The sequence below is a fragment of the Cebus imitator genome, unplaced genomic scaffold (genome assembly GCF_001604975.1).
Source record: "Cebus imitator isolate Cc_AM_T3 unplaced genomic scaffold, Cebus_imitator-1.0 Scaffold588, whole genome shotgun sequence".
NCBI lineage: Eukaryota > Metazoa > Chordata > Mammalia > Primates > Cebidae > Cebus > Cebus imitator.
Window position 1 is genome coordinate 147383 of NW_016107903.1, and position 14311 is coordinate 161693.

The following is a 14311-nucleotide window of genomic DNA, read 5'->3' on the forward strand; positions in this document are numbered from 1 at the left end:
AAGTACATATATACAGAGATTTATTGATTTACTGATTTATTTTGGAAACAAGAGTCTCTATCTGTTGCCCAGGTTGGAGTACAATGTTGTGATCTCAGCTCACTGCAACCTTGGCCTCCAAGGTTCAAGTGATCCTCCTGTCTCAGCTTCCTGAGTAGTTGGGATTACAGGCACATGCCACCATGCCCAGCTAATTTTTGTATTTTTTGTAGAGACTGGATTTCTCCATGTTGGCCAGGGTGGTCTCGAACTCCTGACTTCAGGAAATCCACCTGCATCGGCCTCCCAAAGTGCTAGAATTACAGGTGTGAGCCACCGCGCCTAGCCAAAATATTTTAAATAAAGTTTTTCTAAGGCCATTAAAATCCTTGGAGGAGAGGAGGGATCAACTGAGGACTAAGCATCGTGGCTGTGTCAGGGTCACAGGTAAATGAGACCAGGGCAATTCACCAGGTAGCAGGTGAGACAGATCAGCTGCAGTCCCTAGTCTCTCTAATGGAATGGGCTATGAGAGCAGGAGGAGGAGGAGATAGTTCTACTCTACCCAGGGATGCAGGGAAAGAGAACAGGATATCCTGGGCATAAAAGATCCAAGGAATTGTTCTGTCCTTGTTGGTTGTATGACCTAGGGCAAGTCACCTCCTCAAGTAAACTTCGGCTTCCTCATGCAAACAATTCAGGGAGTGGACCAAATGGCCTCCACACCAGGTCAAAAAATCCTCACATAAGACTGGCCATGGTGGCTCATGCCTGTAATCCCAGCACTTTGGGAAGCCGAGGCGGGCAGATCACCTGAGGAATTCAAGACTAGCCTGGCCAACATGGCGAAACCCCGTCTCTACTAGAAATACAAAAATTAGCCAGGCACAGTGGTGCATGCCTGTAATACCAGCTACTTGGGAGGCTGAGGCAGGAGAATCGCTTGAACCTGGGAGGAGGAGGTTGTGGTGAGCAGAAATCGCCCCAATGCACTCCAACCTGGGCGACAGACCGAGACTCCATCAAAAAAAAAGAAAAAATCCTGACATATTCTGACAGAATTTCTTTTTCCCAGGATGTTTCTTCCTAAGATGCCACATTCATAGTCCCTGACTTCAATGCTAGCTGTAGAAGGCAGCAGGGAATTGAGGATGGGATGCATCCCGTCTTCACCTCCCAATTACCAAGACTCAGGTTCATCCCTTATTCATTCAACAAATATGTGTCTGGCACTGTTCTAGGAGTGGAGGATACAGAGGTGAATAAACCTAACAAGACTCCCTTTTTCACTGAGCTCACATCCTGGCTCAGGGAGAATTCTACTTAGGAGAAATAGACAGTGAATAAGATATGTAGTTACATTAGGTGGCGATGCACCTAATTAAAGGAGGAAAAGAGATAAAAGGAACGTGGGATATAGGGAAGAGGCTGCAGCTGTAGCTGGGAGTGGCCAGAGAAAACTTGGCTGAGCAGGAGACGCTAAGAAAAGGTTTGCAAGGTGGAGGAAGGCAGTCATGCAGCTATCTTGGAGAGTATTCCAGGCAGGGAGAAGGGCTGCAGTGGGAGCATGGCTGGCATGCTGTAAGGACAGTGGGAGGCCCATGCTGCTAGAGCAAAGGATGCGAAGGGAAAGTGGTGAAGGAAACTTTCTGGGATGCATGGAAGGAAGGTCATGGAAGTCGGGGGAGAGTTCATGGAGCCTGGCAGGACTCTGGGAAGCCATTCGAAGGTTTTAAGCAGAGAGACATGATCTGACTTGAGTTGGATCTCAGGATCACTCTGAGTGGGAGCTGAGAGTAACTAAAGGGAACAAGTTGCAGAAGTAGATCCCAGCTCTGCAAGAGACAACTAGCTCTGAAAATGTCTGGCTGGAGTTGGGGAGGGAATCCCTTAAAGAGAGGGCAGGCTACCCTGCAGTGCCTTCAAAGCATCAGCCTTAGGGGATGAATCAAGCCTGTCTTGGAAGAAACTTTCCACCAAGCGGCCCCGGGAAGCAAACCCTGCATTCAACGGAAGCAAGAAGCTCAGAAACAAATGGACGCCTCTAAATAAAGCGTTCCTTTACATTTATAGAGGCCATTAATCCCATTCCAACCGGAAAGAAGGAAAACAAACCATGGCAGTCAGCTCTCCAAGGCCCTCAGCTCCGGCCAACTGGAAATACCTGTGAAAAGAGACCCTATCCCATTAACCCAGCTGCACACTGCCATGTGAAAGGGGCCCTATTATTAAGTAGCATGTAATTGTTCCACATTACTGATATCGTTAAAGCATCTCAGAATATTTCCATGGCCAGGCTGAAGAAGAAAAAGTAGTTACCAGGGCACACAGGCACAAAGGGCCTTTTGCCAAACTACTTAGATATTTTAATTCCCCGTTGCCTCAGTAGCTAAATAAGCATGGAGAACAAGCAGGCGGGGAATACTAATTAGAGCTAATTAGACCCTGCCCTCTTCTGCCTCAATCCCCTTTATAAAAAGCTCCCCCAACTCAAGGATGATGGAGTTAAAATGTAAATCCATAGGATAAACAGCAGTCTGCAGACCAATGACGCACTGTTTGCATTTCATTGTCCTGTCAGCTCTAAACCAGTGCGTGGTTACCTACAGAGAGCTGCAGACACAGCCAGATTCCAAAAACCCCATCACAGACCACAGGAAATGTGGTAGGGGGTGAGGGGGAGGGGAAGGGTGCTGCCAACAAGAGTCCACTAAATAAAACAAAGAGCTTTCTTAGGATGTGCAGAGCATTCACTAGAAGAACATTTGATTGCTTTTTAAAAAGAAATGAATGTGACAGCACACATAATACCAGTGGTGTTGCAGAATCAAGACGGTGCTCCTCTCTGTCTTAGCAAAGGCAGCGTGGAAAAGCCTCACGTCAGTGAGAGCCCTGGTTTTGTGGGATGACCACGTCCTAGGGTTCGGTCTGCAGTCTCTTGGCCATAAGTTAATAGAGAGAGCAGGAGATAACACTTGGTGAGGTCGGGAAGGGGTTGTCAGCCGGCCAGGGACTTGTTTGAAATGAGTCCCTGAAACCTAAGGTCAGTTTCCCGTTGGAAATCCATACTGAGATGAAAGGGTGGTTAGAGTAACAGAGAAAGCCACTCAGCCACTGGTCCAGGGACACCAAGGCAGGCATGGCCTTGAGGGTCACCTTTCTTTTCTCAGTAAGTTTTTTTCTTTCAAATCATGTTTCTAGTAGCAAGACAGAAACGCACTCTGAATAAAGTACCTGTAGTGCTTCAAGAAGAAAAGAAGCGGAGGGAAGAAAAAAAAAATACCAGAATGTTGAAGTTAATTCAGCAACACTGAGAAACTAGGAGAAATCACACAGATGTGAGTCAGCCTCTGCTAACCCTGAGAAGCTTCAAGGCCTTAAGAGGTAAGCAGCAAGTTCTGGAGGCCATGGCTTGCTCCACCACCACCATCAAAACCGGTGGTCAAAGAAATGGGCGGAGGCTGGATGTGGTGGCTCTCACTTGTAATCCCAGCACTTCGGGAGGCCAAGGCAGGTGGGTCACCTGAGTTTGAGACCAGCCTAACATGAATAAACGTAGTCTCTTCTAAAGATACAAAATTAACCGGGTGTGGTGGCGCATGCCTTTAATCCCAACGACTCAGGAGGCTGAGGCAGAAGAATCACTTGAATCTGGGAGACAGAGGTTGCGGTGAGCTGAGATGGCGCCATTGCACTCCAGCTTGGGCAACAAGAGCAAAACTCCGTCTCAAAAAATAAAAAAATAAAAAATAAAAGAGAGATGAGCAATGGGAAAAAAGAACCCGAAAGAGTGCAAATGAACTACCATGCTCAGTGCTTTTCTCCTCCCTAAGCTGAGTCAGGTAGGACAAAGGGTACTGGACCAACATTGTCCCTGGTTCACCACTCCTGATCCAAGTACAGGGGAAGGGCAAGGTCACTTCCTTCCTGAGTCCAGGTGAGAAAATGGACATCACTGTGAAGATGTGAACTTTGAAAAAGAGAAAGCACGAAGCAAGTGGAAAATAATGTATTTTTAAAAATTATTTGCAGCCTGGCATGGTGGCTCATGCTTTTAATCCCAGCACTTTGGGGGACCAAGGCAGGCAGATCACCTGAAGCCAGGAGTTCAAGACCTGCCGGGCCAAACTGGTGAAACCCTGACTTTACTAAAAATACAAAAATTAGCCAGGCATGGTGGTGGTGCCTGTAATCCCTGCTACTCCAGAGACTAAGGCAGGAGAATCGCTTGAACCTGAGAGGTGGAGGTTGCAGTGAGCCGAGATGGCACCAATGCACTACAGACTGGGCTACCAGAGTGAAACTCTGACTCAAAAAAAAAAAAAAAAAAAAAATTGCAACTGGAAATTATTATAATTCTGTTTATCAGAATTACAGAATATCAAGCTGGAGAGGAACTTAGAAGCCATCTCCTTTGGCAGTTTCTAAACTTCTGATTTTCAAAGAAAACTAAGATTTAAAAACAAAACAAAAGAAGCAGAAAAAGAGAACGGGAGCTTAACATAGGATTGCCAGATTTTCTTATTTTGCCAAAATTAAAATCTGTCTATTATCACTAAAAAGTATTAAAGGAACATTTTCCCCCCAAAAAAGAAAAAGTGCCTACTTTCAAACTAAAGGAAAGTCCTTGTGGAGCAGGGGAGTGTTGACAACAATACATTCCTGTGTGATGCGGGATACTTCTCCCTTCTCTTCGCTTTCCCTAGGGACCCATGAAAATATCCATGATGGGCACTGGCTGCCGGATGGGTGTTTGGAATCCACGCATCTACTCCAAGCTCTGGAGTTATTATTTTCCCATTTAAAACAAAAAACAAAAACCTCGCTACAATATTACGTTTTAATTAGGGTCTGAACGAATTTTTTGTTTACTCAGACCCCTCCTCCACTATTAAACCTAAACTTCCACTGCCTTCAAGTAAATGAGACAGCCTGGGGGAACATTCCTCCCCTCGAGCAGCCAGGCAACCACTTGGCTCACAAGAGCAATCGAGTATCTCCGGCTGGAAAGTGAATAGAGCACTCTTATTTATTAAAGGAAAGGAGAAAGTCCGCATCCCAAACAAGTGCATCCTTCCTCGAGGGCCTCCGAACTGCCACGTCTGGTCCTCTCCCAACTCCGAAAACTAAGAGCAGGTAACGGAGGGATCCTCGCACAGACGCCAGCCCACAGCAGCGTCGGGCTAAGGCAATCTCCACAGCCCCTGTCCTCTGCCCCAGAATCCACCACACTTAGGGGAGCGTGAGGCTCGGGGTGTGTGCAAATCGCGGGAGAAAGTCGGGCAGAAGGAATATGATAAAGTCCCAGGTGGGGCAGTGGTTTGGAACGCGGGTCCCCCCTTGGGTTTGCGGTGGCGTGGGTGAGGGTGAGGAGGAAGCAGGCGGGGAGGGGGCTGGTCTAGGCGCAGCGAACTCCAGGATTCGAACCGGGCCCTGTGCCCCCGCGTTTCAGGCGACGAGCCCTACGGAGCGGAGGTGGCCCCGGGCTTTGGCGGGGGCTTCGAGCCACCCTTGCTTCCCCGGGAACCGGGCACCAGCAGCATCCCCTCCCCCCGCCCCCCCGGCAGCCCGCCTGTCCCCGGCCGGCCACAAGGGTCGCTTTGTGCCCGCGAACGGAGAGCCCGGGCCCTAAGTCAGGGCTGGTGGCGGTCCTCCCCGTGCCCTGGGCGCGGGCGCTGGCGGGCTAGGTCAGCAGACCAGCCGGGCTGTTTACACAGGAAGGGAAGCTCCTCCTCAGCCCGGGAGGGGACAGGCGACTCCCGACAGCCCGGCGGGGCTGCGCGCAGGGGGTGGCGCACGCAGTTCGGGAGAGCCCCGCGGGGCTGTCCGCGAGCGACTGGCCCACCAGGGAATGCCCCGAGGGCGCCCTCCGCCCTCCGGCACCGCCTGCGCTCCCCGCCCCTCAGAGACGCCCGCCAGCTGCTGTGTGCGCGACAAAGTTTCTTTGGGGACCGCGGGCGGCGCGGCTTACCTGCGAGCCGGGGCAGGAGCGCGCAGAGCCCCAGGAGGCAGGCGTACAGCGGCGCCGGGGCCCGCGGCATGGTGGGGCGCCTGCCTCAGCGGCGGCGCGGGCGCTGCACTCCGCGGGGGCGGGCGGCCGGGGCCGGGGCGGGTGCCGGAGCGCGGGGGCCGAGGGCCGGGGGCCGCAGCCGCATGCCCCGCGCGCAGCTCCGGCTCACGGCGCCCGCGCTGGCCCGCGCCCCGCCGCCACCATCCCTCGTGCAGCGCTCACGGCCGAGTCCCGGGGCCTCGGCTGCCCTGGCTGGCGGGCCGGGACGCCTGGGGTGTCGCCGCTCGGGACGGCCCCGGCGGGCGGCTCCGGGCAGGGAGGGGTTGGCTCCGCTCCGCGGCCGCGACTTGGGCTCCTAGACGCGCCCCGCGCCGAGGCTCCCCCGCGCGCCGGCACACTCTGCGCTTCGCCTCCGCCCCTTCCTTTCCTCCCTCCGGCCCGCCAGGCTCCACTTTCCTCCTCTCCTTTCTCCTCCCCTTCTCTCCCCTGCCAGGCCCCCGCCCGGCCGCCACACGGTCAGCTTACGGCGAGGCGGGGCGGGGCGAGCTCCGGGCCGGGCCAGCTCCGCCCTGTGCTGGGACCGGCCCGGGACGCGGAGGCCGGACTGGCCCAGGTGGAAGTCGCTTGCGGCTCACTGGGGGCGTGGGGAGCTCGAAAACACTGAGTAGAGCCCGATCCGGTTGCTTAGCCGCCAGTCGCCACGGGAAGGGGCGGGGCACGCCGCATTAGGCGAGCCGAGATTACTTGGGCCAAAGACGGTTGCTAGACTGCGAGGGGGAGAGCAGGTACTCGGGTCGGGCCGGGGCCACTCCTCCTCCCAAAGCCGCACGGACGGCGGCCCTCGCCCGAGGTGGGACGCAGACGCCTGTGCGTGGAACCGCAAGGCGACTTCTGGATGGGCAAGGGAGGGCACAGTGGGGCGTGGAGGCACAGGTAGAACCTACGTTTCACCTTTTTCTTTTTTTTTTTTAACGGCATCTCGCTCTCACTCAGGCTGGGGTGCAATGGCCCAATCTCGGCTCACTGCAGCCTGGACTTCTGGGCTCAAGGGAACCTCTGCCTTAGCCTCCTGAGTATCTGGGACTACAGGCGAGCACCACCACACCCGGACAATTTTTACATGTTTTGTAGAGATGGGGGTCTCGTCGTGTTGCCCAGGCTGATCTCGAACTCCTGGGTCCAAGCAGTCTTCCTGTGTCTGCCTCCAAAAGTGCTGAGGTGATAGGCGTGAGCCACCTCGCCCAGCCCCTTTTCACTTTTTAACATTTGCACCTTTCAAGGGTTTGAGACTGGCCAATATGCCGCTATACTTCGTTTTCCTTACTGATAACGTGTCAGTTTCCGTGATCAAACAGGCTCAAAAGTATGTCCTCAGGCTTTCATCTTACCATTTACATATGAGCTGGGTCTGAATTGGCCAATAAGGAGTGGGGTGGGTCTTCCTGAGCTGGTGCTGCAAAGGATCCCTTGGGCTTGGCTTGGCTACAGCAAGTGGTTTATAGTCCAGAGAGAGAAGGTAGGGGAAGATTACAACAGAATACCTACCAAGTACAGAGAGCTCGCTGCCAGCCAGGCACTGTTTTAAGTGCTTTACCCATATTAACTTATTTCATCCCCCCTACAAACCCTACTGTTATCCAGTTGAGGAAACAGAGGGACAGAAGGGTTAACTACTGGAGGAAGTGACAGCTGGGATGCCTTGTTCAAAAGTGCAGCATGGCTTGGCAAAAACTGAAGCAGTAAGGGCTAAAGAATAAAGGGGTCTCACCTTTGCAGGTCAGGGACCAGGTGGGAGAATGGCTTGGAGGGCCCAGTGGAAAACTGTCCTAACTGCCCAGCTTAAGGAGTTTGGATGTTAGTTAACCTTTATTTGTCACCTCCTTCCAAACTCTAACAAGGTGGTGCCTCAATTCCTGAGGAAGTAAACTTCTTGAAGTACAGTATAGTGTGTCTGGGGGCAAAGATGCAGCAGTCCATAGCAAGCGCCTTTATAGTATTTGTGAAAGGAAAATAAATCTTGGGGCCCCAAAATCACTAAACCAGGAGAAAAGTCAAGCTGGGAACCATGTCAGGCAAACCTGCCTCCCATTCTATTCCTCAATAAGATAGCTACAAAGTTAAGAAGCTACATACCTCCCTCACAATTTGCCTACAGGAAGTCCTTGTGGACAAAGGACAGACAGAACTCAAAGCCATCCCTCTGAGGCTCACCTGAGACAAAAGAATATCGGATTGCTCCCTCTTCCCTATTGTTTGTGTAAAAATACAGATTCCCTGAGCCAGATTAAATTATTCAGTGGAAAGCTGATCCAGGACTCAAAAGAATGCAACCTTTTGTCTCTTATCTGCTTCTAACCTGGAAGCTCGCACTTCATGTTGTCCTGTCTTACAAAACCAAACCAATGTACATCTTACATATATTGATATCTCGTGTCTCCCTAAAATGTATAAAAGCAAACTGTTCCCCCCTGATCATCTTGGGCACATATCAGGACTTCCCATTATTGGTACATCCTTAACCTTGGCAAAATAAACTTTCTAAATTTACTGAGACCAGCCTCAGATATATTGGGTTGACATATTCTTTAATATCCTCATGTTTGTTTTGATGGAAAATGCTTGTCCCTAAACATTTTACAGGAACTGCCCTGTTATCTTGGAGCTACCTGCCCCTCAGGTCAGTGGCCTTGGAGCTACTCTTATCCCAGTTTTCGAGGCAATGATTATAAATAAAGGGGCCAGCAGCATGTGGCTCATTCCTCTAATTCTAGCACTTTGGGAGATAGCTTGAGGCCAAAGTTCGAGACAAGCCTGGCCAAACATGGTAAAACCCTGTCCCTGCTAAAAATACAAAAATTAGCTGGGTATGGTGGCTGGTGCTTGTAATCCCAGCTACTCTGGAGGCTGGGGCCTGTGAATCACTTGAACCCAGGAGGTGGAAGTTGCAGTAAGCCAAGATTGAGCCACTGCACTCCTGCCGGGGCAAGACTGTGTCTCAATCAGTCAGTCAATCAAAGCCCTGAAAGAGCTTGAGCTATGAGATGTTGTGTCCCAAGTGGTGATTTTAAAAGATTTGTCTGGCAGGGGTGTGTAGGATAGATTAGGTGGAAGGAGAGTGGAGTCCTGGAAACTGGGTAAATTGCATTAATAACTACCATAAAAATTAGCATTTGTCCAGCATTCTTTAAGCCTAAGCCCTTTGGAGCAGATCCTCTGTGCGTAACCTTCCTTACTCCAACCATGGTGTTTTACAGACTCTTGAAATATTTGATCTGTCTCCGACTCAGACACAATACAGACCGCCACTTACCTAAACCGTACCTGGAAACTTCTTGCGATCAAACCTGCCCCTGCTTCCATTCTTGCTGTTATTTGCATCCAATAGTACTGAATATTAAATACATTTAATAAAGAGATCTTCCAAACAGGCTTTGTGTGGGCAACAAGGCTGTTTTATTTCTCGCTTGGGTGCAAGTGGGCCGAATCTGAGAAAGGACAGGCGAAGGGGGTAAGGTGGGAATTGGCTTTATAGGTTGGGGTAGTCTTTTGGGGGGCAGGGGTGTTGCAGAGTAAGATCAGTTACAGTGGTGGGGGTAGGAACAAGGAGTATACATGACCACAAGTTCAGTTACGATGGCGGGTGGGGGTAAGGCAGTTAAGATGGCAGATGGGTGAGAGGTGTTCACATTATCATAAGAACAGTTAAGATGGCAGGGTTGGGTGAAGGGCTTGTCCCAGGAAGCTCCACTGGGAGATCAGGGACAATGGTGAACTGCAGGCGATGGGTGGGAGACGATCAGCCAATCAGCCCAATCAGATCAGCCGAGGCAGGCAGGACTTCAGACTTTCAGGCTCCAGGCTTGCATACGGAGACCTGACAGTTACCAGTCCCGCTCCTGCGTTACCAGGTGGTTCACTGAGCCCCCTACTTGCCCAGACCTGCCATAAGCTCTAAGTCCTGAGAGATCCAGCCTCCAACATCTTAAAACTGGTTTGGAGTTGCCTTTTCTAATACATCTGAGCTTTTACTTTCTGGTTTATGCCTTTTTTCTTATCTCTTCTTCTTCCTCTTTTTTTTTTTAATTAAGCTGGAGAGTGGAGATGCCCTTCCAATGCTTTGACTTTCTCTATTTATTAAATTCACCAGGCACTGATTGCTCATCTCAAGGCAAAACTTCCCCACAGCCACTGGAACAGTTTCCTTTGTGGCTACTTCTGGAACATTCCATGTCTGATCACTGCTAAGCTTCTGGACTCCAAGGAGGTTACTGGTTTTGAATCAGTTTGACTATGGGTTTGAGCATGGATAACTCAGAGAAATTTTGTTTCTTATTGTTTGTCTTAAAATATGATGAGTTCAAGAATTAAATATAGACTTATCATATGATCCAACAACTCCAGCTCTGGGTATATACTCCAAAAAATTGAAAGCAGGGACTCAAACAGATATCCATACACAGGGTTCATAGCAGCATTATTCACAATAGCTAAAAGGTGGAAACTATCCAAGTGTCCATCAACTGATGAACAGAAGACAGGATGTAGTAGATACATACAGTGGACTGTTATCAGCCTTATAAAGGAATAAAGCCTTTTGCAGTGGCTCATGCCTGTAATCCCAGAGCTTTGGGAGGCAGGGACAGGATGATTGCTGGAGGCCAGGAGTTTGAGACCAGCCTGAGCAATATAGGGAGACTGAGGAGGGAGAATCACTTGAGTCCTAGAGTTGGAGCCCTGTACCTGGAGGTTAAAGTGAGATATGCAACAGAGTGAGATCCTGTCTCAAAAAAAAAAAAAAAGGAGAGGAAATTCTGACATTCTGACATGCAGCTGGGAGCAGTGGCTCACGCCTGTAATCCCAACACTTTGGGAGACTGAGGCAGGAGGATTGCTTGAGCCCAGGGTTTGAGACCTGCCTGGGCAACATGGTGAAACCCCATCTCTACAAAAAATACAAAAATTGGCTGGGCTCAGTGGCTCACACCTGTAATCTCAGCATTCTGGGAGGTAGAGGTGGGCAGATCATGAGGTCAGGAGTTCGAGACCAGCCTGGCCAACATGGCAAAACCCCATCTCTACTAAAAATACAAAAACAATTAGCTGGGTGTGGTGGCACATGCCTATAGTCCCAGTTATTCAGGAGGCTGAGGCAAGATAATCTCTTGAACCCGGGAGGCAGAGGTTGCAGTGAGCCAAGACCAAGCCATTGCACTCCAGTTTGGGGGACAGAGTGAGACTTCGTCTCAAAAAAAAAAAAAAAAAAAATTAGCTGGATGTGGTGACATGCCTGTAGTCCCAGCTACTTGGGAGGCTGAGGTTGGATCACCTGAGCCTGGGGAAGCTGAGAGGCTGCCATGAGCCATGATTGTACTACTGCACTCCAGCTGGGGAGACAGAGTGAGGCCCTCTCTCAAAAAAAAAAAAAAAAGAAAAAGAAAGAAGGAAGGAACAGAGGGACGGAAGGAGAGAAAGAAATTCTGTTATACTACAGATGAATCTTGAAAACGTGCTAAGTGAAATAGGCCGTGTAGAAAATGACAAAATACTGTAAGATTCCACTTGTATAAAGTATATAGAATATAAAATTCAGAGACAGAAAGTAGAATAGAGGTTACCAGGCCCTAGAGAGAGGAGAATTGAGACTATTAATTCAATTAATGTGTAAATACTTTCAGTTTGGTCTCAAACTCCTAACCTCAAGTGATCTGCCTGCCTCAAAAAGTGCTGGGATTACAGCAGTGAGCCACCATTTCCCACCTCAGGTTGGGATAATGAAAAAGTTGAGGAAATAGATGGTAGTAAGAACTGTAAAATATGGTGAATGTACTTAATGCCACTGAATGGTAAACTTAAAAGTGGTTAAAATGGGTCAGTTATGGTGGCTCACGCCTATAACCCCAGCAATTTGGGATGCTGAGGTGGGTGGATTGCTTGAGCTTGGGAGTTCGAGACCAGCCTGGGCAACATGGTGAAATCCCATCCCTATTAAAAAAAAAAAAGCATTGTGGCATGTGCCTGTAGTCCCAGCTACTCAGGAGGCTTAGGTGGGAGAATCGCTTGAGCCCAGGAGGTCAAGGCTGCAGTGAGCCATGACTGTGCCACTATACTCCAGCCTGGGTGACAGAGGGAGACTCCGTATCAGGAAAAAAAAAAAGAAAAAAAAAGTTAAAATAACAAATTTTATGTTATGTCTATTTTACCCGTAAAAACAAACAAAACTTAAAAATCAGATTTGTTAAGTTTCCTATTTCACAATTTAGATTTTCCCACTCCCAAAGTGACTTGTTATATTGGACAATTCAATTTATAATCCAGGTCAGAAATATTTTACTGACACATGCCTGTAATTTAACATGCAGGAAGAAAGAGTTCAGGGGCAGAAAAACAACTATTCTACAACTATACTCCTTAGTTTAGATAAGGCACTTAATTTGCTCTGCTTTTAGTAGTTATGCCTAGGATTTGTCACACTGCAAGAAATTAGTAACTCTGGTGGCAGAGTATTACAAAGTTCTTTTGTAGAGATTGATAGGTCTACGACACATGTATATAATTTTCTTTAATGTTAAGATTAACTTTTTAGGCTGGTCACAGTAGTGGCTCATGCCTGTAATCCCAGCACTTTGGGAGGCCAAGTCAGGATCACCTGATGTCAGGAGTTCAAGACCAGCCTAGCCAACATGGCAAAACCCCATCTGTACTAAAAATACGAAAATTAACTGGATGTGGTGGCATGCTCCTGCAATCCCAGCTACTCAGGAGGCTGAGGTACCATAATTGCTTGAATTTAGGAGATGAAGGTTGCAGTGAGCCAAGATCGCACCCCTACACTCCAGCCTGGACAACAGAGTGAGACTTTGTCTAATAAAATAAAATGAAAATGACTAACTTTTTATTTGAAAAATACCCAATTATATTTCTTTTTGTGGGAAATTGCTCTGCCATAAGTTTTTCTTTCCCTGTGCACCATGAGGGTCCTCGCTAGGAAAAAGTAATCCCTGTGTCAGCTCTGAAAGTTCATAGCCAATACGGGACTACTGAGGGCAGACCCAAAGATGACATCTAGCTGATGGATGAAAACAGGAGACAAGCAGATGACAAGCCCGGGAGCATACTGGGTTCCCTGCTAGTGAAAATAGCCTATTATGGTAACTGGCATATAGTAGATCTCAATAATTTTTGTTTGATGGCTTATTTTTAGGTTCAGCGTGTGCACAGTGATCATTGCCAAGTTTGAGGGAAGTGGAGTTTCACGTCAAGAAACAGAATAACAAACAAGTCTTGACAGAAATTTTCAACATAGGGATAGGTGTTTCTGTTCAGTGTTGTTGCTTTTAATGTGCAAATGTAGCTGTAAGTCACAGGAATGTCATATTTCTCTGAAGCTGTTAAGATGTACACACAAGCATTTAATTACGAATTCCAAAAATACTCATTATTATGTCTTTCTGAGGGCAACTTTTCAAAGGTTAATTTTGAAAATGATTTTTAATTATATATTCCAGATAAAATAGATATTTTCCAGCTTTCATAAACTATGTTAAAACAAATCCATTAATGAAATTAAAGTTGTAATATCTTTCAACTAAATTTGCCATGCTTGTTTTCTTTTTCTTTTCTTTTTTTTTTTCCACATAGGATATTGCTTATCTAAAATTTTCTTTAAAATTGTCAGTAGAGCTTAGACCTGGAGGAAACTCTCCTGGATTCTTTCTCTAAATGCCCCCTTTCCATTGGAGCAAAGCAATCACAATGCGTTCCTCTTTTTCTGGAAGTTTTCTCATATCATCTAAAGGGCATAGATTCCTTTCCAGTTATTTCAGTAAAAAGTAGAATGAATGAACACAAATACACATAAACACACACACTATATTTTAAACCAGTCATGTTTAGAGACTTCTTGAGTAGATGCCAGGAATAGAGTGGGCAGGAGATGGAGAAGGGACACAGAACAGGTATGGCCTACACCAGGGGTGTCCAATCTTTTGGCTTCCCTGAGCCAATTGAAAGAAGAAGTCTTGGGCCACACATAAAATACACTAACACAAACGATAGCTGATGAGCTTTAAAAAAAATTCCTCCCAAAATCTTACAATGTTGTAAGAAAGTTTACGAATTTGTGCTGAGCCATACTCAAAGCCATCCTAGGGCCTGCGGCCTGTGGGCCACATGAACAAAGCTTGGTCTACACAGATGTGACTTGGGGAGAAATGCTATAGGAGTGGAGTGATAAGACAGAGGGCCCAGAATATCACAGCTTCAGGCAAGGACAGAGATGCCTGAAGTTGGAAGAACCAGCATATGGAAACACTCTTGGAAGCT

The 14311-nt window shown here is 48.2% G+C and overlaps 1 protein-coding gene and 1 long non-coding RNA gene across 2 annotated transcripts in view; one reads left to right on the forward strand and one right to left on the reverse strand.

The window, feature by feature from the left end:
* The window catches only part of ITGB5 (integrin subunit beta 5), a 125992-nt gene extending 119315 nt beyond the window's left edge, over window positions 1-6677 (reverse strand). Inside the window, exon 1 of the mRNA XM_017516448.2 lies at window positions 5951-6677. Coding sequence (XP_017371937.1) covers window positions 5951-6020 — 70 coding nt within the window. The 5' untranslated portion in view covers window positions 6021-6677. The remainder of the gene's footprint in view (window positions 1-5950) is intronic.
* Window positions 889-4313, forward strand: LOC119469174. The gene is made up of 2 exons (XR_005197993.1): window positions 889-941; window positions 4227-4313. It is a non-coding gene; the product is annotated as an uncharacterized LOC119469174 (long non-coding RNA).
* Window positions 6678-14311: the final 7634 nt, after the last annotated feature.